The 25,386-nt window shown below is 39.3% G+C and overlaps 3 protein-coding genes across 6 annotated transcripts in view; 1 reads left to right on the top strand and 2 right to left on the bottom strand.

Annotated features, from left to right (window-relative positions):
• Positions 1–1,184, bottom strand: part of LOC117512546 (DDB1- and CUL4-associated factor 1-like) — a 54,491-nt gene extending 53,307 nt beyond the window's left edge. For both annotated transcript variants that reach the window (XM_034172656.1, XM_034172655.1), the window contains exon 1: positions 754–1,184. The gene's annotated coding sequence lies outside the window, so the exon portion shown is untranslated. The remainder of the gene's footprint in view (positions 1–753) is intronic.
• A 5,833-nt stretch (positions 1,185–7,017) lies between these two features.
• On the bottom strand, positions 7,018–16,533 carry ssuh2rs1 (ssu-2 homolog, related sequence 1). 3 transcript variants are annotated; one of them, XM_034172657.1, is made up of 13 exons: positions 16,415–16,533; positions 16,263–16,333; positions 15,660–15,764; positions 15,189–15,264; positions 14,891–15,020; positions 14,660–14,720; positions 14,457–14,578; positions 14,301–14,363; positions 14,137–14,219; positions 11,860–11,952; positions 7,725–7,830; positions 7,384–7,491; positions 7,018–7,262 (listed from the first exon to the last, which is right to left on the bottom strand). In XM_034172657.1, the coding sequence occupies exons 1-13, from the start codon at positions 16,435–16,437 to the stop codon at positions 7,122–7,124; spliced, it is 1,182 nt and encodes a 393-aa protein (XP_034028548.1). In that variant the 5' UTR covers positions 16,438–16,533; the 3' UTR covers positions 7,018–7,121. The 3 variants fall into 3 exon arrangements, with proteins under 3 accessions (XP_034028548.1, XP_034028549.1, XP_034028550.1); XM_034172658.1 differs by having other exon boundaries at positions 16,263–16,327; positions 16,415–16,524; XM_034172659.1 differs by lacking the exons at positions 16,263–16,333; positions 16,415–16,533 and adding an exon at positions 15,990–16,029.
• A 285-nt stretch (positions 16,534–16,818) lies between these two features.
• rpl32 (ribosomal protein L32) lies at positions 16,819–20,365 on the top strand. Its single transcript, XM_034172660.1, has 4 exons — positions 16,819–16,959; positions 18,314–18,414; positions 18,522–18,703; positions 20,205–20,365. The coding sequence occupies exons 2-4, from the start codon at positions 18,319–18,321 to the stop codon at positions 20,332–20,334; spliced, it is 408 nt and encodes a 135-aa protein (XP_034028551.1). The 5' UTR covers positions 16,819–16,959; positions 18,314–18,318; the 3' UTR covers positions 20,335–20,365.
• Positions 20,366–25,386: the final 5,021 nt, after the last annotated feature.

The following is a 25,386-nucleotide window of genomic DNA, read 5'->3' on the forward strand; positions in this document are numbered from 1 at the left end:
TCCTCACTGGGCAATGATCCTAGGAGTTAGACTGTTACAGAGTAGGGTTTGATAGGGAAATTAGTCCATTTAGTGGTTAGCTACTAATTAAATAATAGTTCTGGCAGCCCATCAAAATTAGACATCATGGAAATTACACATATTTTGGTAAAAACTGGTGTAATTAGAGTTCTGCTGGTAAACAAATGGGGACAACAAAACAAATGACCATTACTGCCAATAGACCAGTCAGTTTTCCACGTATGGCAAACTAAACTTTGTTGGTCATCTCCACCTTATCATTAAACCGAATTTTATCTTTAAAATCCACTTATGTAACCTGAATGTAAACCAGCCCTTAGCATCAAACAGAAGTTAGCAGGTGCAACTGTAGCCCCCAGGGATTGCAACTGTCACAGACAACAAAAGACTGTCAGTAGCTCGGTGTAGAATCATATCTTAATTCCAACGCGAATAACATTATTCCATCTCGTTATTTTTGAGGTACTTCTCAGCACCAAACTTAGTGCCTGTTGCCGCGTTTGGCTAACTAGACAGTATCCTCAGGAAGCTAATGTACTCCGTTATCAGTAACTTAAATTTACATTTCCTTTCAAACATAGCTGCCCCCCACCCCACACATACACTCACATACATATATATTAAACAGTTACGTTCACATCATTCTTTGACTCATAATATGCTTGTACACGGAACGTAACATAAGCTGTGCTTTAGCATTAGCTGGCTAGTTAGCCAAAATGCTAACTTTACCTCGTTGTTCTGCTGTTTTTCTTCGGTCTTCCAAAACCGTAAGACTCCGGTCTGGTGAAATTACACAAAATTCGTTTTGTGCGTATTGCGAGAAAATTCACAGCCAACCCCTTATTTGGTTTGTTGCAGCTTTGTATTCACGGTTTATTATTATGACGGCGAACACGTTCTCGACGTCATTACAAAGCGACAGTCCACTTTTAATGACGACAAACAATGCAACAACAAAACATTGCGAAATATCATTTATTAGAAATCAAAGCAGGTAAATAACATTTTGTGTACTACACATTTTGAAGAATAAGTAGATTTACATTTATGGGTGATTCTTAGACTACAGGCACTTATGTCCTTTGATCATATTGTATGAAAAACAGAAAAAAGGGAAAATTTCACACTTTTGTTATCTTTACAATGAAAGTGTGTTAAGAAATTTGTTCTAGTAGTCTATGATGACTTTTTCACCTTTTTTCAGCATCATTATATGCAAATATTGCCGTTTTGTGCTTGTCCCACAACCAGACTTTTAATCTTCAATGATAAAAATGAATGGTAAAGAAACGTTTTTTTCTAATGTTTTAAAATATCTATGAATAAAATATCAGTAAAATAATCAAAACATAATTGGGGTATTCAATGTCATACAACTGTTGTGATTTTTTTAAACAAAATGTAGTTGTCCCACACTATTGCCGTAATTTCCACCACAACATGTAATGTCCCTTTAAACAGTTTGTATGAAAGATTGTTTGGGTAGTTTCTATGGAGATAAACAGTGATATCAGAGCACATGTATACAGCGCCAAATCACAACAAACAGTTGCCCCAAGGCGCTTTATATTGTAAGGCAATGGTGTGGTGGAAATTACATTTACAAGGCCAATAGTGCCCGTAGTTAAAGAATCACCCTTATATGAGAGAAGCAGCGTTGGTATGAGACCAAAAAGCATTTAAACAGATTCTAGTAACATGACTACTAAAAAAAAAAAGAAAAAAAAATGTATTTTGTGTGTGTAGCTGCTTTTACTAACAGGGAAAAAAATAATTGCTGACATAAAAGCAGACATGTAACACTGATTATTGCACAGTGCGTGCTATGAATCACCTCAAAAATAATAAATGTCCGGGGACAGAAGACTTAAGTAGAGGATATTTGAAAATGTCTTCCAAGACGTAATCTTTACTGAAAATTAAATTCCTATACAATATGGCTATTAAAAACAATAAGATTTTTTGCCTCTGTATTTGGTCAAAGAATAGACTGATTTTGACTGTATTATCAATAATTTGAGACAAAATCAGGTGTACTGTGTCTTTAACAATGTCAAATTAGTTTTTAAATGATTTACACTACTCTTAATTCCTGATAGTGGGTCCCCCTCCCCATTTTCTACAAAGCAATAAAAACAACTTTAAGGGTAGGATTTTGTTCTGTCAATCAGGGGGAATATCCCCATTAACTTACATAGCCATCTCTCTTTTCTTAAATAATCAAACCCTTAAATCCACAGATCAGATCACCCACTGAAAAAAAAGAGTTTGAGCTTCTGCCCTCAGGCCATCGTTTTAGGGTTCCTATGAGGAGGACTAAAAGATTTCAGGTCTCGTTTATCCCTAGTGCAATTTTATTACTTAATGGCAATTAGCCTTTGATGTTGTTTATTTTGCACTACTATTGCTTATTTGCACCTCCACATATTGCACTTTTGCAATACGTTGTTTTTGGCATGGACTCTGGATTGAATATTTTACATTGTATGGGTATTGTTTTTATTATGTTTGATTTTAGACTTTTAATTGGGTCTTATTTTCACTGTTAATATTGTTATCTTTGTGTACCTTGTCTTTTGTGTGCTCCTGCTGCAACATTAATTTCCCTTTACGGGACAATAAGAAATTCTGATTCTGATATTATTTATATTGATTTGGAAAACGTAAAACAGATCAGATATTATTTATCTTGATTTGGAAAACATAAAACACAATACATCAAAATAAAAATCTGATGATAACACTTGTGAAAATGATGGCTAAAGTGTCCACAAGTTCACTACTTTAAAAGTCATACTTTCAAATTAAGTTGGATTAAACAGATATTAAATTCTTCTATTCTGAAATTTTATATCACCCCATTTCATCTATTTTTATTGACATATATGCTCCAAAATTGGTTGGATCCCCCCCTGTAATTCTGATTAAACTTCTCAAATGTTCTGCATTCTACAAACAAACGCTTCTGTGCTGGGCACTTATATTGCTCCCCCCCCACCTAACAAATGCAGAAATGGAGGGACTGGCCTGCTGTGTTCATAAGGTTGGAAAGAAATCAGCAGGTGGTCAATCTTTTGCATTTCATGCATCCTGGCTGCAGAACAAATTGTTGGCAGTGAGGGGCAGCATCGTGGCTTAGTTGTTAGCACTGCTGCTTCACAGCAAGAAGGTCATGGGATCAATTCCCACCGGTGGCCTCTCTGTTCACCTCGTCTTTGCGTGGGTTCCCTCTGGCTGCTCTGGCTTCCTCCCACATCCAAAGACATGCAGGTTAGGTGGATTGGAAACTTTAAATTGTCTGTAGGTGTGTGCGTACGGGTGTGAATTTGTTTGTCTATATGTGGCCCTGTGGCAGACTGGCGTCCTGTCCAGAGTCTACCCTGCCTCACACTGTATGACTGCTGGGATAGGCTCCAACCCTACCATGAACCTCGGAGTGTCAGCACTGATTCAACAATTATCGGTCAGTTTCTGTTTAAAACTGCACTTCAGTCATCATCTATGTCAGCGACAGATATCTGAAGCTTTAGTACAACAATCATTTCCACATAAATTCAGCAATATTTCATAATAAAAGATGGGGGGACCGATCACAGTGTCACAGCAGCATGTCTGAGTCTGACATGCTGCTTCTCCGTCATTTCGGAGCGTCAGTAGTGATTCACCAATTATTGCCTCGTTTCTGCTTTAAACTGATGTTAGAATGATTTAAGAGGTTTTAATTTGTCATCTGATGCTTAATAATCACATTTTTCCCTTTGATTGCTTTGGGTGTAGAGAGTCACACTCAGAGTCAGTCTCAGACGCATGTGCAGTGAAGAAGGCACAGTGAAGGCAGTGCTGACCAATTTTTAGAGGGGACCATTTGGTCAGTGACACCGGCTGCCTATCATCGGTAATGCGTGAGAAATCGTCACCATTGGTGTTTTACTTGTTTTTAATAAACTTATTTTATTTAGTTAATGATACTGGGTTTTATTTTGTGAAGCACTTTGTTTGTATGATATTAAAGTCCTACATTTTTATTCTATTCTATTCTTTAAAAATAACGCAATGTTAAAATATCATCGGCCATATGAGCATTCTTTATTTTTGCAGTTGTTTAATTGGTATCCCAGTGCAACGTATATATGTGTAAAAATGATAAATTTATTGTTATTTACATTAATTATTAAGATCTTATTGTCTTGTATACAATTTGTACATATTTATCTCCACACTGTCATGTTTGAAAAAGAGTAGGTAGCAGTATAAACTTATATTACTCTTCCCCATATTCAATAAAGCCCCTCCATCAATCAATCCTAAAAAATATTTACGTTTTAATGGTGTCAGTAGGAGGGCGTGTGTGTGCACATACATGAACTTTTGACAAGCACAGAAGTTTGAGTTAGCGTGCACGCTGACGTCCGTGAAATGTCTTGTACATGACTCCTAAGGTGTTATCAGGTTACAAAAACACCATTTTCAGTTTTAGAAGTGTTTATTTCTCGCTAGCTTTTACATAATATATGACAAAGAGGTTACTTACTTACTTATACTTGTCCAAGGTCTGTGTCCCAAGAATGTTCCCTGTGAATTTGAAGACCCTGACAGTAATAGGACTGGTCTTATGCTGAGCACAGACAGACGGAGAGACGCAATGTCTTGGCAATACCCAGTGGCCATATTTGATGGCCTTGGGTAAAAATACATTGAAGTTGGATATCGTTGTCAAAGAATACTGTATGGTTTTGTTGCTATTCCTTCTGGAGTTTTTACTGCATGTCATTTTGAAATATTACCATTTTATAGCAACATGACCCTTCATTAAATCCAGTTAACACATCAGTATGTGAGTTTTTTTTCTGAGCAATGACTTTTCAGTTAAATGGAAATATGTGTTTGGGATTATTTTTAATCAGAGCACGAAAATTATTTTAATTATCTTAAATGTTTCTTTTGTTGGTGCAGCATAAATGTAGATGAGTGGGTGTTTGAGTGACTGAGTGTGCAGGTTAGTTTGTTCCACTGCTAGCAAAGACAAATGCTATCATCCTGTGTTGTCGCTAGTGTTGAATCATAAAACGAGTATTAGGATCACAGTGATTTGAATCATAAACACTACCTAAGTAACAATGAAAAATAAGTAAAATAATAAGTAAAAGTTGCATTATTTATGGCTTCTTTGCATGTCCTTTGAGCCCCTGCATTGCTTCTGGACTGAGTTTGGCACTGAGAGCAGATGATAATGATGATAAATGGTAAACAGTGATGCACCAGATCAATCAAAAAAGCAACTTTGTTTTGCTTACGTAAACTATCGAAGACCCATCTGCCCCCTGCTGAATGCTGCCATCTGCTGGACAGTTCAGTAACGTATATAAATATCAAATTCCGAAGTTCATATGTAGGGGCAACAGTCAAAGCAGGGGTTAAACAAGTGTTTGTTTTTTAAAGCTGTAGCATATCTTACAAATTATATGAGTATATGCACAATATGAATGTTTTGGGGGGTGCATACATGACAAGTAATTATTTTTTATCTCTAACATTATTCATCATACTACCTGTGTATATATTTAAACTCAGTCAAGAAGTACTATCTACACTTCTACAAACTTGTGGAAAGTTCTTGCATTTAATGTATAAGAGCAAAATATTTGCTGTTTAAATCACAGCTGTTTCACACATCAGGGAACCTATTAATCAGTATTATTTAAATCAGTAAAACTAACACGTTTTACCATTTTTGACATTTATAAAAAATAAAAATAAAAAATCTTCAAACAAAAATAATATGCTGCATTCCAGACAACTTCGTAAGTTGAATTTTTCTGACTTCCTACTGTAAAAAGTACTGTGCAATGGGCACTTCACATCAAGCTCAAAAACCCAACTGTCATGAGTTCTCAGAGGAGTACCTCTATTATCGTGGAAGAACCCATAGAAGTGAACAATGTGTCACAGCCATAGCATTTTTCTTGCATGACACTGACATAAAAGTCATATTTCACATTATTATCACTTTACCGGGGCGTTGCTGGGCCGGTATCATAGATTTACATCAACGGTATCTGGCTATACCCGCCCGCTGTGCATAAACAAATGACGTCAAAGCGCGCGCAGCCCAAGAACTGTCCGCAGAGGGAAAAAAAACAAAAAACAAAACAAGAAAAACAAACTGTTCGCAGAGGAAAAGATGAAAAGGCGAGAAGTGTGTTTTGGTCCCAATATGGATATTCCGGATGATTTTCTCATGGATAGTACAACAATGAACAGCAGCTAAAGCAGCCAGCTTGATGAGGACGCACTGCTGAATTTGAATAGCAGCGCGAGCGCGCCAGGCGACAAGGCAGAAGTGAGCCAACTTTTTATGTACGCGTTACGTGTTGTGTATCTCAGTAAAAAGTGATAATAATGCAAATAACATGCTGTTGTCGTGCGGTATCCATTTTTTTGAGTCCCTCCGTCCATCCCGTCGCCCGCAATGACAGCTATTCACCCTCGTCTAACTCGGGCGAATAGCTGTCGTTTTGGGCGACTGGGCATGGACGTTGAGCCTCTTGAAAATGCATGTTACTGTATTATTACTTTTCTTTCTGGCACTTTTTGAAAACTCAGTATCAGAGCTTTTGTAATTCTTTGTTTTATTTCATTTGTTATTCCAGCTGTCATATAAAGCCTTAAAGTTGGAGTCTCACTTTGGCTCCAACACAATAAAACATGCCATTTGAATGTAACTGCATTTCAGCAATAATGCAGAAATGGCAAAACTGTGCTGTAGATGACAGCTGGAATGTTTAAACTGATCAAACAAAAGGATTGGGAAAGAATCAGTTGATGATGACACCGATACAAAGTCCTTCAGAAAATGCCCAGATTTGCACCAAGACTCATCATGCAAATCCTTTTTTTCTACCTTATATATTAACTAGTGGAAAGTAATCTTAGATCATTTCCTCCATTCTAAAAAACATTTCATGCTGGCAGTGACAACACTCGCTCAGACATGTTTCTCGTATGAATTTGTTTTTTATGCACACAAATGCTTTGATGAAGTTCATACGTTTCAAGTAGAAAAGTCTAATTTCTTGTTTTTTGATTGGAACACAGCATTACATTATAGTGCAGCAGCAGGTAGCGGGGTAGTCGTCTGCATTAACTTTGAACTCATTCCCATACACAAAGTAAACATAAGATTTCCCTTTCCATGTGTAGTTCACCTTCGTGACAGGGATCAGCTCTATGGTCTGCCGCTAGAGACAAAGGGGAAATGAAAAAGTACATTAAACATTGTCTGAAACTAAGAAAATACAAACACATAGTGAATTAAGCTTTAACCACACAGACAACATAATGAAACAGGAGCCGTGATACCTGTTGCAGAATGCGTGACAGTCGCGAGTATTTGCCCTGGTGTTCACTGACAAGACGCTCAGCAGCTTGCACCACTGTAGGGTCTGGGAAGCCCATCAGTGGATATACCTTCACAAGTTTATTGGGGGAAAAAAAAATTATAATTATTGATGTTGAATCACCATCTTCATTTATTAGTTAATTCCTCAAGCAGGATATCATTTTAAAAAGGAGGTGGGACAGAAAATACAGCTGCCTTGGATAGCAAATTTCTTAAAATCTGTACAAAATACATTTATTTAACAAACACCACTACTCTATGCTGTCTGATCATAGTGTTGTGTTTTCTCGCAGTCTTTTACCATGTACTGAGAGTCTCTGAATAGCTCCTTTCCAGACACCTTGCTGAGGTTGTCCAACTTAAGTCCACTTGACTGTTCCACAACATAGTCATCTGCGTTACTGGTCCTGAAAGTGTATAAATAAAGACAGGAAACCCAGATTTAATTTAGGACTATCATATACACACACATAACACAAGACACAGTACTGTATAAAAGTCTTAGGTGCGCCAGAATTTTGATTTTTTTTTTTGCTCATCCTTGGATAATGTGTCAAGTTTCAAATGCCCAAACATTCTCTTGTCCCCACCCCCAAATGTGATATTTTCCCCTCCTCAAGCAGCGATAGCAGGTTATTGTTTTCACTGACATATGTATAAACAGCTGGATGGATTCCCTTCAAGTGGGAATATGACTTGGAGATACTGCGAGGTGATCAGATTTTGAAGCACTTTGATGAAAGGTTAAAGGTCAAGGAAACAGCAGTTTTATAGTTTGGCAGATAGTTCTGGAGGAAATCACTGAAGAAATTAACAAACTGAAAATATGGTTTGACAAATTGTCATTAAACTTAAATAAAACAGGGATGAAGTGGAAAACATTTATTTCTATATTTATTTATGTTCATTGTTAGTTTGTTTTTATATTTTCTGTTGTGTTTATCAGGTTGTTTTGTCTCTTTCTCTAAAATTGTATTGTAGCATTATTAGTTATTATTACTATTATTGTTGCTATTATTATTAATATCTAAACAAAAAAAATACTACAATTTGTAATGCATTTGACTCTTCTACGACAACAAATGCTGAGCCATTAATAATTATACAGAAAACAAATGCACACAAGTGCTGAGATGCGAACAGCTTAATGCTAACTTTAACATTGAAAATGCCATAGACATGCTAACGCATTAGCAATGGTCCCGTTTTTAAGTTATAAAATACATCTATTAGCTGTTTCAGAAGACCATAACAGGTCGGTTTAACACAAAAAAAAAGGTAAATATTACTCACAGACATGTGCTCTTTGGGTTTTAGCGGGGACAAATTAAGGAAGAGCATCCGGTGTAAAACGTGCCAACTTAGTGCTGCGTTTGATAACATGGATCATCATAATTTGCTCGATAGGTTGGAGAATCTTTTTAGAATTACTAGAAGTGCCCTTGCGTGGTTGACGTCATACCTGTCCAGTCATTCTCAATGTGTTTTGTATAACACTACCTCTAACCTTAGTGACATGAGATTCGGGGTTCCACAGAGATCTGTTTTAGGCCTCTTGCTTTTCTCCCTGTATGTAGCACCCCTTGGGCGGCATTTTGGGATTGCCTTTCATTGTTATGTTGATGATACTCAGTCGTACATCCCGATAACTGCAGGAAATCTCATTCCCATAAAAACCCTGGAGGACGGTCTTCTATCAGTGAGAAGTTGGATGTCTAGTAACTTCCTACATTTAAACTGTGATAAGACTGAAATGATGGTTCTTGATCCAGCAAGACATCGACATCAATTTGACCAGCTGGAGCTCAGCCTGGGTTCGTGTGTCACACATCATGCGGACAAAGTGAGGAACCTTGGGGTGATTTTTGATCCCACGTTGTCCTTTGACCACCACATCAGAGATGTTATTAGGACTGCTTTTTTCCATCTGCGAAATATAGCAAGGATCCATCCCATCCTGTCTATGGCTGATGCTGAGACCCTGATTCATGCTTTTGTTTCTTCTAGACTAGATTATTGTAATGTCCTATTTTCAGGGTTACCGCAGTCCAGCATAGGGGGTCTTCAGCTGGTTCAGAACACTGCTGCCAGACTTATGACATGAAGCAGAAGGTTTGAACATGTCACACCCATTCTGGTGTCTTTACACTGGCTCCCTGTCTCTGTGAGAGCAGATTTCAAAGTTTTATTATTGACTTAGAAAGTTGTTCATGGACCGGCACCGTCTTATCTGCCCGATCTGGTGGAACCCTACGTGCCGGCCCGGGTTTTGCGGTTGCAGGACTTCTCTGTGTTCCCAGGGTGAAGAAGTCAGCGGGTCAAAGAGCTTTTTTTTTTTTTTTAAATCATTCAGCCGCTCTATGGAGCGCCCTTCCTGCGATTGTGAGGCAGTCAGAGTGTGTGGACATTTTTAAGTCAAGACTTAAAACCTATTTTTATTCTTTTTTATGAATAGTTTTTATTTTATCTGTTTTATTCTTTTACTTCTGTAATTTTTTTTTTTTTTAACTGTTCTGGTTGAGGCGCCTTGAGACGGCTTCTGTTGTGATTTGTCGCTTTATAAGCTGATTAAATTGAAACTGAATTAAAGTCAACTCCCAGTGCGTAACTGTGCTAGATCCACTGTGGTGACCCTTAACAAACAGGAGCAGCCACAAGGGAACAACAACCACAACAGACAGAAGTGTGTTTAGTTGCACATTTAAATCATGGTGTGTAGAATGCTCTGATACCTTTCATTAAAGAAACAAAAAACAGTTAAGAAAATACAAACCCAGTTTTTAAAGGCATAAATGGATATAGTGCACGACAACACAAGCCGCACAATATTAAATTTAAAGTAAAAAAAATTTAATTATAAATTGCAGTAGACCACCTAAACATGTAGTTTTATCAACTAAAGGTAATTTGGTATTTTTAAAGGATAATTGTCAAACGTTTTTATTTGCTTGTAATATTTTTCTAGCAATAAGTTTTAGATATTCACTGTTCTTAAAACTTTTACACAGTACAGCCAGTACTCAAAGGTTCACAGGGTAATACGAGGTCTGTCCATAAAGTATCGTACCTTTTTATTTTTTTTTAACTATATGGATTTGATTCATATGTTTTCACGTCAGACAAGCTTGAACCCTTGTGCGCATGCGTGAGTTTTTCCACGCCTGTCGGTGACGTCATTCGCCTGTGAGCACGCCTTGTGGAAGGAGTGGTCCCGCCCCGTCGTCGGATTTTCATTGTCTGGAAATGGCGGAATGATTTGGGGTTTTTTTTTTTCCCATCAGAATTTTTTCAGAAGCTGTTAGAGACTGGCACCTGGAAACTATTCGAAAAATTTATCTGGCTTTCTGTGAAAATTTTACGGGCTTCACAGAGAATAAGGTCTGTTAGTACACCTTTAAGGACCTTTTTAAGGACGCTCAGCGTTCCGCGCTCCGAGCTGCGACGACACGGCACAAGCCACCGGACCATTTCTGAGCTGATGGCTCTGTGGATACGAGACCGTCATGTGCTCTTTCTCTGGTTATCACACGAGCTGGACATCACCCATTTTCCGGCAGATTTCACTTTTAACAAGAGATTTTGTCATGGAAAGCCGCGCGGAGGCTTCGCGCGTCACGACCGATTCGCTTTGGAAGCGAGACAAAGGAGCACCTCCGTTTCGGCGTGTCAGAGGACAAGTTTGGACATGTCTATCTCGGCTTTCAATGCTTACCAGTCCAGTAAGTATCAGTGAAATTGTGGAGAGCTGGACATGTCCAAACTTGTCCTCTGACACGCCGAAACGGAGGTGTTCCTTTACGTGCAAAGCCTCCGCGCGGCTTTCCATGACAAAATCTCTTGTTAAAAGTGAAATCTGCCGGAAAATGGCTGATGTCCAGCTCTTGTGACAACCAGAGAAAGAGCACACGACGGTCTCGTATCCACAGAGCCATCCTTTTAGAAATGGCCCGGTGGCTTGTGCCGTGTCGTCGCAGCTGGGAGCGCGGTGCGCCGAGTGTCCTTAAAGGGGTCCTTAAAGCTGTACTAACAGACCTTATTCTCTGTGAAGCCCGTAAAATTTTCACCGAAAGCCAGATAAATTTTTCGAAGTTTCCAGGTGCCAGTCTCTAACAGCTTCTGAAAAAATTCTGATGGAAAAAAAACCCAAATCATTCCACCATTTCCAGACAATGAAAATCCGACGACGGGGCGGGACCACTCCTTCCACAAGGCGTGCTCACAGGCGAATGACGTCACCGACAGGCGTGGAAAAACTCACGCATACGCACAAGGGTTCAAGCTTGTCTGACGTGAAAACATATGAATCAAATCCATATAGTTTAAAAAATAAAAATAAAAAGGTACGATACTTTATGGACAGACCTCGTAAAAGACTAGTTACTGCATTCGTTCAGTCAGAAATTCATGAGAAATTAACTGTAATCAGTAAACATTACCATTTTATTGTGAGGTTGATGTAGACCAGAAGCTGCTGTTTTCCATGACATGTGCCACACTGCGTCGATCCTTGCCCATGACAAAAGCTGCAACTGCAACAGAATAAGTTGTATTGTTAGTATTTCTTTGTAAATCTATTCTAAAGTGTGCAAACATTTTAAAATCTGTTTGCTTGCACATGACAGGCAGTAGGAAGTTTGAGGGTTTGGGCATTCCACTGCGTGTTTAGAGCTGAGTATTTGACTCCTAAACGTAAGGTGCAACGGCACATAACTTGGATTGTCTATTTCTCCATTGTGCTCAGAGTTCAACCAAATTCAACTTTAACCCAGCTTTTATAATCACAAGCTTTTATAACCACAAACATGACTACAGTCAAGCCTGACATCAGCAGAAATGACTCAATAAAAAGTATGATGATCTGAGCAGAAAAGCTCATTCGTGGTAAAATGTCAACAGTCAAACAGAGATTCATGTTTTTAAACCAACATACAGTGGGGAAAATAAGTATTTGACCCCGTCAGTTTTGCAGGTTTTCCCACCTACAAAGAATTGAGAGGTCTGTAATTTTTATCGTAGGTACACTTCAACTGTGAGAGACAGAATAAAAAAAAAATAAATAAAATCCAGTAAATCACATTGTATGATTTTTAAATAATTAATTTGCATTTTATTGCATAAAATAAGTATTTGACCCCCTAGAAAAACAGAGCTTAACAATTGGTACAGAAACATTTGTCTGCCATTACAGAGGTCAAACATTTCCTGTAGTTCTTGACCAAGTTTTCACACACTGCAACAGGGATTCTGGTCCACTCCTCCATACAGATCTTCTCCAGATCTTTCAGATTTGGAGTTTCAGCTCCCTCCAAGGATTTTCTATTGAGTTCATGTCTGGAGACTGGCCAGGCCACTCCAGGACCTTGAAATGCTTCTTACGGAGCCCGTCCTTAGTTACCCTGGCTGTGTGTTTGGGGTCATTGTCATGCTGGAAGACCCAGCCATGACCCATCTTCAATGCTCTTAATGAGGGAAGGAGGTTGTTTCCCAAAATCTCGCAATACATGACCCCATCCATCCTCCCTTCAATGCGGTGCAGTCGTCCTGTCCCCTTTGCAGAAGAGCACCCCCAAAACATGATGTTTACACCCCCATGCTTCACGGTTGGGATGGTTTTCTTGGGGTTGTTCTCATCCTCTAAACATGGTAAGTGGAGTTGAGTCCAAAAAGCTCTATTCTGGTCTCATCTGACCACATGACCTCCTCCCATGCCTCCTCTGGATCATCCAGATGGTCAGTGGTGAACTTCAAACGGGCCTTGACATGTGCTGGCTTGAGCAGGGGGACCTTGCTGCCCTGCAGGATTTTAAACCATGACAGCGTCATGTGTTACTAATGTAATCTTTGTGACTGTGGTCAAGGCTCTCTTCAGGTCACTGACCAGGTCCTCCTGTGTAGTTCTCAGCTTTCTCAGAATCATCCTTACCCCACAAAGTGAGATCTTGCATGGAATCCCAGACCGAGGGAGACTGACAGTCATTTTGCGTTTCTTCCACTTTCTAATAAATAATCATAACAGTTGTTGTCTTCTACCAAGCTGCTTGCCTGTTGTCCTGTAGTCCATCCCAGCCTTGTGCAGGTCTACAGTTTTGTCCCTGGTGTCCATAGACAGCTCTTTGGTCTCGGCTATGGTGAACAGGTTGGAGTGTTATTGATTGAGTGTGTGAACAGGTGTCTTTTATACAGGTAACAAATTCAAGCAGGTGCAATTAATACAGGTAAAGAGTGCAGAATAAGAGGGCTTCTTAAAGAAAAATTAACAGGTCTGTGAGAGCCAGAATTCTTGCTGGTTGGTAGGGGGTCAAATACTTATTTTTTGCAATAAAATGCAAATGAATTATTCAAAAATCATACAATGTGATTTTCTGGATTTTTTTTTTTTTTTTTTTTAAGAGTCTGTCTCTCAGAGTTGAAGTGTACCTATGATAAAATTACAGACCTCTCCATTTTTTGTAGGTGGGAAAACCTGCAAAATTGATAGGGGGTCAAATACTTATTTTCCCCACTGTATGTTGTAAGATTGCAGAACAAAAGTGAATACATTTCGATTTGGCGTGTCTTCCTGATACCATTTCTATGACTATACTTATTCTACATGGTCAACAAGGTACACAGCATTAAGAGAGAAGGAACTGAGGTGACAGCTAGACAAATGCTGTCTATACTGCAAAGAATCATCATCTGTAAGGTGCCAAAGTGCAATGAGTGACACTTACTTCTCTCTTCCTCTACCACTGCAGTGATGGCATCGATCATCCCCGTGGCGGTAACCAGATCCATTGCACACCCAACAAACTTTCTAATAGGAATAAAAATGGATAATATCTACAATGTAGTGACCTTACTGAAGCTCCCAATGTAAAGCTGTGATATTACTTACATTTCCAGCTCCAGCACAATCTTTGCAAGGTTTTCGCCCCATTCCCACACAATCATGACAGCTCTGAAGATACATTGAATCATGTCAGATAAAGTAATTCAAAATGTCTTTCTTATCAGACTATACTTTATACGTTGCAGTGTTGTAGTGATTTACCTTTACAGTTGAAGTGTAGGGAACCTTCATAACCTGTTTGTCATCTTGGAAAAAAACTGGGGCTTTAGCTGGAATATCCCAGGGTCCTGGTGGTGGTTGGGCATAGGCATCCACTGGCTGGCCTGATTCAAATAAAACATCACTGATAAACGCTCACTCTCAGTTGATTACATGAAGATAATGGAATAGCAGCAAGAACACACCGTGATATGGTTCGTGACTCCATTCTGTAGATCTTGATTCGGTAAAGGTTTCCAAGCGATACTAAAATTAAACAGAGGTGGAGAAAACAAACAATGAAAGTCAACATTCTGGGAACTCATGTACTATCCTGTTGCATAAAAAAAAATCTAACACCACTGAGCAACAACTGGATACAGACTATTACTACTGTTTAGTGGGAAGTTCTCAGCATACATAGAGGTATTTCTTACCCTGTACGTATTAAATGCCTCCATGTTGGTGATCACTCCATCTTTTGCTGGGGCTTTACTGTAACAGCACTTGCTTGAGGCATACAGCACAAAGGCTTCACGGGCAGTGTTTTCGCTTATGGATGGAATGCTGTCAACAGTAAAACAATTATGTCATACAGTAGGTTCCTTTCAGAATATGAGATGGTAGATTCACTACATCTCCTGAGGACCATTTCACAGTTGAAACACAGCACAAAAGAGGTTTTGCAACATCCTTTGCATTCATGTCAAAAATAGGAAATAGTTTGACTCTCACTTCCAATGTGGCTGCTCAGGGCTGCGATCAGGCTGTGGCACTGGCGAAACAGGCTGTGGTGGGGGAAGAAATCCACCTATAGTAAATACAATATTTAACAATTGAATATTTTTAAATGCTAAAACATAGTACTACTGTCTATAAACAATAAATGGTGAAGGATGATGCCTCTACTAATGTGCTCTGTTTGACACAAAATGTCTCCTACCATAAGTTACACCCCTACGCGTTCTGTCTTTGCCTTGCAATCTGCAGACAGACCCTTTTCCAGAAGGTTGAAATTTGAAACAACTTCCTCCCCAACACACAAAAACAAATTCTGGCTACACCCCTGACTTTGGCCCATGTTGTCCTTCAAACACACACAGCTGGTGAATTTTGACATTCTGGCTTCACATAATTTCCTGAGCTGTTGTGTGATCAGTAGTTAGTTGGTTGCATGAGACCCCCAGTGAGGGCTGCATACTGTACCTCCTCCCCCAGCCAGGGTTCCTTCATAGCCAGGCATGCTGTCAAACATGCTGGCCGGAGGAGCACTCGGTTGGTGGGACTCAGCCGTGGGTGGGGCGAACATTGCTAATAACAAACCAGAAAAACCAGTTCAGCTCAACACATAGACAAAAACTTGAATAAGTTAAATCATGAAAAATTAACCAAAACAGCATAGATAACTTTTTTAATGTATAAAACGTCTTGAGGCTCCACTGCACATTACTCATTAGAACTGACCAGCTCAATTTGTTAATCCGTTAACACTCGCTGCGTTTGACAACACTTTTTAAAGACGAGTGGGTAACTTACCTTGCCCCTCGGCGTTATTAGCCATTTCAAGACGTTTTTTAAACTAACTCAAACTACGACAGATTAAAAAAAAACATACAGTCATGTCCCCCGTTTGTTGTCGGGTGATCGCGGTGGGGCAGTGGAGACACTGGCGCGCGCGCACCCACAGCACGTCCACAATGACGTCACTCGCATGCGCGTGAGTGTAGTCGCGCGCACGGTGAAAAAATAACCCCACTGATTTCGTGTACAGTTAACAAAACACAAGAAAAAATAATTTAAAAGTCTTACCTGGTCTCCCCTCCGCTGTTGGGACGTAACCCTGGTTTGTAAACCCGTAATTTGCCTGCGGACCGCTGGAACTAAAGGGAAAAGAAGATAGTTATGTATACAACGTTAACGTTGAAGTAAAATAACTTTAAAATATATTAAACGGCGCTCACCTCGCAATTGGTTGGTATTCCATTTTTAATTTGGCGCAAATTAAACAACCACAAACTCTTGGTCTTCCTGTACGTACTCCGAGCACAAATTACGTCGTCATGTGAGAAAAAGGAAATGGTTCACGCATTTTTTTTAATTACCCTCCCATCGACTGCAGCGACCGCCTCCGCGCTAACGGTAAAATGTTAGTTTTCGTTGTGAAGAATTTAGCTGGAACTCCCACCCTTTTCTATGCCCTTTTCCCCCTAAGTGTTCTCCTCAGGAAGTGCGCATTTTTTTCATTCGATGTGAAAGGTGGAAATACGTTGTGTCTTAAAAACACGATGCAGTGAACAAAAAACGCAAAACATGAGCCTGATGTTCAGGTTTCTCGTAATATGTCTTGGAATAAATAAATAAAAAACAAGAAAATGGTAAACAAATAAAAAAAAAGGGGAAGTACTCCCATGAGAACTACACTACCCATAAGCCATTGCCGCACTCACGGAAGTTCTTTTCTTTCTTTCCGCCGTCTCTGAGGTCCCTTTCGGGTCTGCATCGGAGGGTGAGTCAATGTAATCAATGTTCATCCTCATCTTCTAAATTCTTATTCGATCTTATTCGTATTGTTTTTCAGTCATAAACGTTTTCTCAACACGGCTGACATAAAATTGTCAGATTTCTCGGTGTGTGTCGTGTGTGATGATGTGGCCTTTTAAAGTAAGGCGCCGCTGATGCCGTGTGCCGTAGTCGCTCTTGTTAAAGGCCTCATTTTACAGCATGAATACTTTAAAATAAAAGAGAAATGTCTTCAAATAATACTTGTCGGTCGTCAGTGTCTACATACATGGATATTTGTGCTCTTTAGAATAGCATTTTTTGTGTTTGTATGTGTTGTAGCGTCAAAAGATAATTCCGGTTGACTAAGTTAGCATGGCTAACTAGCTACAAATGGAAATATGTCAATGAACTCGCGATGTGTAGAATCTTTAATCCATGTTGAGTACCACATTGACGTTTGCCACTAAGATTTTTTTTGGAAAACGTAAATTTATATATCAACTGTGAAGTGTTGTAGAATGGGATTTGCTAAAAACTGAACATGCGATGATGGATAGTAAGTCATACCATCGTCACGCATTCATAACGTAATATTAAAGACACCTTGACACTTGTACGAATTTGATCCCGCAGGCGTACTGGCGCACAGTTTTGCATGCCAATTATTTGTTATAAACTGCGGGGCTGCGTGCCAGTGCACAAAGAAAATTTTGAAATGTTCAAAATTTTTACCACACAAATTTTGCACCACTTGCATGAACTAGTCGTAAACATTGTGCAGCATATTCACAAACGCTGCGTGTCATTGCAAGAAGGGCCTCAGTTTACAATGAGTTTACTCTGTTCAGGGATCAAATTCGTGCAAGAGTCAAGGTGGTTTTACACTTTGCAATCATGGCTTTCCACACTGATGGATGTCTTGCATGTTACCACAATTTCCATATGTTCTGAGTCCCATTCTGGAGTGAAAATGAATGCCGGTGCAACATGGATGTCTGCTTAATTAAATTATTTAAAGGTGCATAAGAAAAGATAGGGTCTGACGTTTCGATGTAAGGTTGTATCTTCACCAGAGAGGAAGGAAGGTTTTCATCACAGTCCTTCCTTCCATCCAAATGTCAGTCCCTGTCTTTGTTGTGCACCTTTAAGTAAATAATTTAATTACGCAGACATCTGTGTTGCACTGCAGGGTTCCTTTTTTCTACGTTTCGTCCTGACCTGGTTGCACCGGATTGTTGTGGCTGGCAGAAGCATGGAGAACCTTCTCCTGTTCCCTTTCTAGAGTATTTCACATTTGTGTGCTGAATGAACACACTATGTATGTTTATTAAGACCTGCTTTTGGTTTTCTGTTTTCAGTCAACATGGCAGCCCTCAGACCCTTAACAAGGCCCAAGATTGTCAAAAAGCGAACAAAGAAGTTTATTCGCCATCAGTCTGACAGATATGTCAAGATTAAGGTAAGTGTGTTTAGCATTAAATACGCCACATACGGTTGGACCACTGCATGGAAAAGCATCTCAAGTTCTGAATTTTAATTTACTTTTATGTTTCTTTTCTCTAACAGAAAAATTGGCGTAAGCCCAGAGGTATTGACAATAGAGTACGCAGGCGATTCAAGGGTCAGATGCTAATGCCCAACATTGGTTATGGTAGCCATAAGAAGACCAAGTACATGCTGCCCACCGGCTTCAGGAAATTTCTGGTACACAATGTCAAGGAGCTCGAGATCCTCATGATGAGTAACAAGTAAGTTTTGCATGCATTCTTTAAATGTGAAATGATTTTTTTTTTTTTTCTTCTTCTTCTCTGTAACTGAAGTGTTTGGACCCATGTCCATTGTACAAATAATGAATGTTTGAGTTTAATGATACAAATTTTTCATGAGGTGAAAGCAAGAATGTTCCATTCATCGAGGTGAAGCAGAGTTGAACAGTACGTTCCAGCTTTCACAGAATTAAATATTCAATTGAAAGAATGAAAAACATTGTTTATTTGTTTTATATACCGGCTAAAATAGATCCTTGTCATTTGATATTTTATACATTTATAAATAACAGAAAAGGGACTTACATTTTGGTGTGCATCACTGGTCCTTTGATGTCACCAGCCCAACACAAACTTTAAATAGGAGTCCAGAATTGTTCTCAGTCAACTTGGGAAAACAGTTCCAAAATATTTCTGGCAATGTGGTATGATGCCATGCATTGACTTTTTCAGTCTCTCAGCATAACTTAGAATCTTCTTTTTTTTTTCTCTCTCTCGTTTGCTGAAAGGAATCTTTCTTGATGTTCGGTGTAAATGTCGAGCTCCTATTATTTTGTGTTAACTTTCAGTCCTGTCACCTGAGCACAGTGGTAAATTCAACCATTTGGTTTCTTTCCCTTGGCACCATGGTGTAACACAAGGTTAACACTGAGGTGAGGGCCCCCAAACTCCTAAGTTTCAGGTGTAAACAACTACCGTTTTTAATCATGTTTGCCTAGTCTGGCACAAATAATTCATAGTCTGCTTCATTGTTCTGTGACATTTTTGTTGCTTCGCAGCTCTGAAATCATTCCAAACACATTTATTTGATCAGTGTATGTATTGGCAGAATGTCTGTCAGATTCTGCTGCCAGCTAATGCGAGTAGCAGAATTTATCAATGCAGCACAAAAAGTCAGAACATGGGAAAAGAAGTATTTTACAGAAATACATTAATCAGTTTACCCAGTATGTTTTTCTCTTGCATGTTGTTGTAAAAAGACATGGATTTTACATAGCTATACCATCCTCAGATATAGAATCTCTCCAGACATATGGGTGGGTTACCAATAAAGGCAACATGCATTTGATAAACATACCAACTTTTATCTGCAGTGTTTGATGTGTTCATTTGGTGACCCGGCTGGCGCAAAGCAGCAGTTCATGTAACGATTGAAAGTCATTTCTTTTTGCTTCTCCAGCAAGTAATACGAGTCATTATTGACTTTGTCAAGAGAACAACTCCACGTGGACTTGCACTTTTATTAATTGCTGTAGGCTTTTTATCTATTGAATTAGGCAGCTCAAACTTTTATATTAAAGTTTCTGTGATAATTTCTCAGTTGTGTTCTTCCTTAATTAATCTGAGACTAAAACCCAAAACTATCCTGTGGTGGATTACCAGCTCGTCCTCATTTTGAGTCAGGAAACACCCTGTTGTGACACTTGTTGAATTTCAGTTTGAACATCTTTAACTGTCCACATCCTTCCCTTTATCTCTGTAGGACCCACTGCGCAGAGATTGCTCACAATGTCTCTTCTAAGAAAAGGAAGGTGATTGTGGAGAGGGCCGCTCAGCTCGCCATAAAGATCACAAATCCCAACGCCCGGCTCAGGAGTGAGGAGAACGAATAGTCTGGTTGTTCATAATAAACACGTTATAATGGAGCCTGTCTTGTTTTTTGTTAAAATGTTACCCTAGAACAGAGATCATTCTTAAAAGTGCCAGATTTTAAGTATTTCCATGGAGGCTAAATGGCAAATTTGCACACTTAAGGTGAAGTTTTTATGTTATGTGGATGTTGTGGATGGCGCAGGCATGGGAAATGTGCTGTATTGTGGACAAACCTTTGGTGTTTTCGAAGAACTCTTAGTGGACCAGGCTCAGGGTGACCTGTTGCTTTGGCCATACAAACAAAAAATAATAATAAAAAAAATACAACAGAATTATCAAACATGCAAGCAAAAATAAATTTTTCATTCATGACCAAGATGGAGCCCAGCGGGCAGTATGTTCATCATGATGGCAAATGACAACATCCTGCAACCAGGAAGAATAGGCCAGTCGTGTACTTGAGTATTGGGACATTTCTGGTTTCCCTCAGCACCACCAAGGTAGATATTAAATGAGATTACTCAAGTAGTGGTTCACAAAGGTGCTGCAAGTAGACAGGTCAATAAGTTCTTTGGAGTCATGACTGCCTGACGTCTGGAATCCATGGACATCAAATGAGTTACTTTGTCAGGCCTTTAACTACGGTGTTTCAGTTGTGCTGGTTTGTGGGTGTGTACTGTGCATCTGGAAAGAAAACTAAGAAATTAATGTACATAAGTATTCACACCCTTTGCTATACATTGGCAGCAATTAGCCTCAAAACTTCTTTAACATGATGCCACCAATTTGTCGCACATACAGTAGTGTTCAGAATAATAGTGCTATGTAACAAAAGATTAATCCAGGTTTTGAGTATATTTCTTATTACATGGCAAGCAAGGTACCAGTAGATTCTCACAAATCCAGCAAGACCAAGCATTCATGATATGCACACTCTTAAGGCTATGAAATTGGGCCATTTTAGTAAAAAAGTAGAAAAGGGGGTGTTCACAATAATAGTAGCATCTGCTGTTGATGCTACAAACTCAAAACTATTATGTTCAAACTGCTTTTTTAGCAATCATGTGAATCACTAAACTAGTATTTAGTTGTATAACCACAGTTTGTCATGATTTCTTCACATCTGCGAGGCATTAATTTTGTTGGTCTGGAACCAAGATTTTACTCGGTTACTAGTGTGCTTGGGGTCATTGTCTTGTTGAAACACCCATTTCTAGGGCATGTCCTCTTCAGCATAAGGCAACATGATCTCTTCAAGTATTTTGACATCCAAACTGATCCATGATACCTGTTATGCGATATATATAGGCCCAACACCATAGTAGGAAATGTGCCCATATCATGATGCTTGCACCACCATGCTTCACTGTGAACTGTGGCTTGAATTCAGAGTTTGGGGGTTGTCTCACAAACTGTCTGCGGCCCTTGGACACCAAAAAAATTTTACTCTCATCAGTCCACAAAATATTCCTCCATTTCTCTTTAGGCCAGTTGATGTGTTCTTTGGCAAATTGTAACCTCTTCTGCACATTTTATTTAACAGAGGGACTTTGCGGGGGATTCTTGCAAATAAATTAGCTTCACACAGGCGTCTTCTAACTGTCACAGCACTTACAGGTAACTCCAGACTGTCTTTGATTATCCTGGAGCTGATCAATGGGTGAGCCTTTGCCATTCTGGTTATTATTCTATCCATTTTGATGGTTTTCCATTTTCTTCCACGCGTCTGGTTTTTTTTTGACCATTTTAAAGCATTGGAGATCATTGTAGATGAACAGCCTATGATTTTTTGCACCTGCGTGCAAGTATTCCCCTCCCCAATCAACTTTTTAATCAAACTACACTGTTCTGAACAATGTCTTGTCCCATTTTCCTCAGGCTTTCAAAGAGAAAAGCATGTTCAACAGGTGCTGGCTTCATAGGGGACACCTGATTCACACCTGTTTGTTCCACAAAATTGACAAGCTCACTGACCGAATGCCACACACTACTATTATTGTGAACACCCCTTTTCTACTTTTTTTTTACTAATAGCCCATTTCATAACCTTACCAAAAAATACTACTGATAAGTATATAAAAAGTAAACTGGAAGTATACTTGAAACATACTTGCATGTACTACCTTTTGGTAAGGGTAGCCTTAAGAGTGTGCATATCATGAATGTTTGGTCTTGTTGGATTTGTGAGAATCTACTGAATCTACTGGTACCTTGTTTCCCATGTAACAATAAGAAATATACTCAAAACCTGGATTAATCTTTGTAGTCACATAGCACTACTATTATTCTGAACACTACTGTATCTTTGGGCGATTTTGCCCATTCCTCTTGGAGCACCTCAAGCTCCATCAGGTTTTTTTGTTTTTTTTCTTCCCAGATCTCTCCAGAGATGTTCAGTTGGATTCAGGTCTGAGGTCTGGCTGGGCCACTCTAGGACATTCACAGAATTGTCCTGAAGCCACTCCTTTGATATCTTGGTTGTGTACTTAGGGTCATTGTTCTGCTGAAAGATGAACCATCGCCCCAGTCTGAGGTCATGAGCACTCTGGAGCAGGTTTTCATCCAGGATGTCTCTGTACATTGCTGCATTCATCCTTCCCTCAATCCTGACTCATCTCCCAGTTCCTACTGCTAAAAACATCCCCACAGTATGATGCTGCCACCACCATGCTTCACTGTAGGGATGATATGTGGTTTCTTCCAAGCATGATGCCTGGCATTCACACCAAAGAGTTCAGTCTTTGTCTCATCAGACAAGAAAATTTTGTTTCTCATGGCATGAGAGTCCTTCAGGTGCCTTTTACTAAGGAGTGGCTTCTGTCTGGCCACTCTACCATACGGGCCTGTTTGGTGGATTGCTGCAGAGATGGTTGTTTTTCTGGAAGGTTCTCTTTCCACAGAGGAATGCTGGAGCTCTGATAGAGTGACCATCAGGCTATTGGTCACCTCTTGATGAAGGTCCTTCTCCCCGATTGCTTGGTTTAGACATGCGGCCAGCTATATATTAAGAGTTCTGATAGATCTGAACTTCTTCCATTTATGGATGATGGAGGCCATTGTGCTCATTGGGACCTTCAAAAGCAGCAGAAATATTACTGTAACCTTCCCAGATTTGTGCCACAAGACAATCCTCTCTCAGAAGTCTACCGACAGTTCCTTTGACTTCATGCTTGGTTTATGCTCTGACATACACTGTCAACTGTAGGACCTTATATGTAGAAGTGTGTACATGTCCAAATTGTCCAATCAACTGAATTTACCTCAGGTGGACTCCAGTTAAGCTGTAGAAACATCTCAAGGATGATCAGTGGAAACAGGATGCACTGAGCTTCATGGCAAAGACTGAATTCTTCTGTACATCTGATACTTAGTATTTTTACATCTGCCAAGAACGTAATAAAATCATCGGCATTTGTTTGTCTGTTAGTATGATTACGTCAAAACTACTGCACAGATTTTGACGAACGTTTCACCACAGATGGATATTAGATCATGGAAGACTCCATTAAATTTTGGAGGTGATTCAGATCTGGATTCTGGATAAAAATGTCTGGATCACGATTACACTTTATGCAGGATTTTAAAGATTACGTGAAAAGTACTGCATAGATTTAGACAAATTTTTAACCACAGATGTTAGGATCATTTCAAATCTGCTTAATGGGTCTTGACAAAATTTAAATCACGTGGCAATTGTACAAAGGAAGACCCTGTTAGTCTTGGATACTTTGAGTAATTCAGATGAATATGCAGGTTCTGCAGCAGAAACATACAACATAACAATGTCAAGTCAAGATTAGGAAGAAGCTAATTTGTTTCAGGTTGTTAATTAAATATCAGATTGCAACATCTTGATCAGTCAGACCATTCTAGATCAGTATACAATTATTGCATTGTGTTGTGGAATCCAGAGCCAGCTAAATGAGTCCTTGTCAATCCTTGGCAGATGCCAGAAATCTCTGATTGCTTGTTTTTAAATAAATTTGCAAGAATCTAAAAAAAAAAGTCACATTGTCATTATGGGGTATTGTGTATAGACGTTTGAGGGGAAAAATGAATTTCATCCATTTTGGAATGAGGCTGTGACAAAAAAAAAAAAAAAAAGGAGAAAGTGCTGTGACTACTTCCTGGATGCACTGCATGTTTTCAGTGACAAAATTGTGTTTGGTTGAGATCTGGTGGTGACTGACAATTGGATGAATACTCAAATTGTTAGCCTTCAGAAGCTCTTAGGTAGCTTTACGGTCTGCTGTGGATCATCCATCTGCACTGTGAGGCTTTGTCCTACTAGTTTGGCAGCAACTGTAGTTTGAAGCAACTAGTCTGGCAACTAAAGTTTGGCAGCTTTTATCTCAATCTCAGCAGGTAGTACAGCCCTGTGCACTCCAAAATTCATTATGTTACTTACACCAGCAGTCACACCATCAATAAACACCAGTGACCCATTTCCACGGCAGCTGTCCATGCCAGTGCCATAATGCTGCCTGTACCGTGTTTGATATGATGCACTAAGGCTCATGAGCCATTCCATTGCTGCTTCATGTCATCCAGGTAAAAGTTCAAATCTGTCCAAAGAATTTTGTTCCACTTTGGACCTCATGTTAGCAAATGTAAATTCTAAACTTGGAATCAACTCAGCAATTTTTCTATTTGCTATGGAATAATTAAATAGGCTACACCTGGATAGCAAAATGCAGAAAATCTCCACTATAAGGACAATGTGATTGCGTCATTTCAAATTTATTGTGATGCACACAGAAAAATAAAAATTGTTGATGTTCAGATCCTTATGTCCCTGACTGCTACACAGTGTGATTTTGTAGCTTGGTGTTCTAAAGCATGCCTTTTTATTATAACAATTTTTGTACAAGTCCAAGAGATTTAGTAAAACACTAAGCTGCCCATAAGGACACGCGACACAACTGTAAGTTGATTTTTGGCTGTCAGCCCAGCTTTTTAAAAAAAAGTTAGCTTCTCGAATAAAAAGTCAAGACCCACCATTTGTCGCCATCTAGTGAGCGATGTGAGGATGTCAGGGCTTCTGCTCCAAGTCCTACTTGAAACCCAAAATT

The sequence above is a fragment of the Thalassophryne amazonica genome, chromosome 6 (genome assembly GCF_902500255.1).
Source record: "Thalassophryne amazonica chromosome 6, fThaAma1.1, whole genome shotgun sequence".
NCBI classification, from domain to species: Eukaryota; Metazoa; Chordata; class Actinopteri; order Batrachoidiformes; family Batrachoididae; genus Thalassophryne; species Thalassophryne amazonica.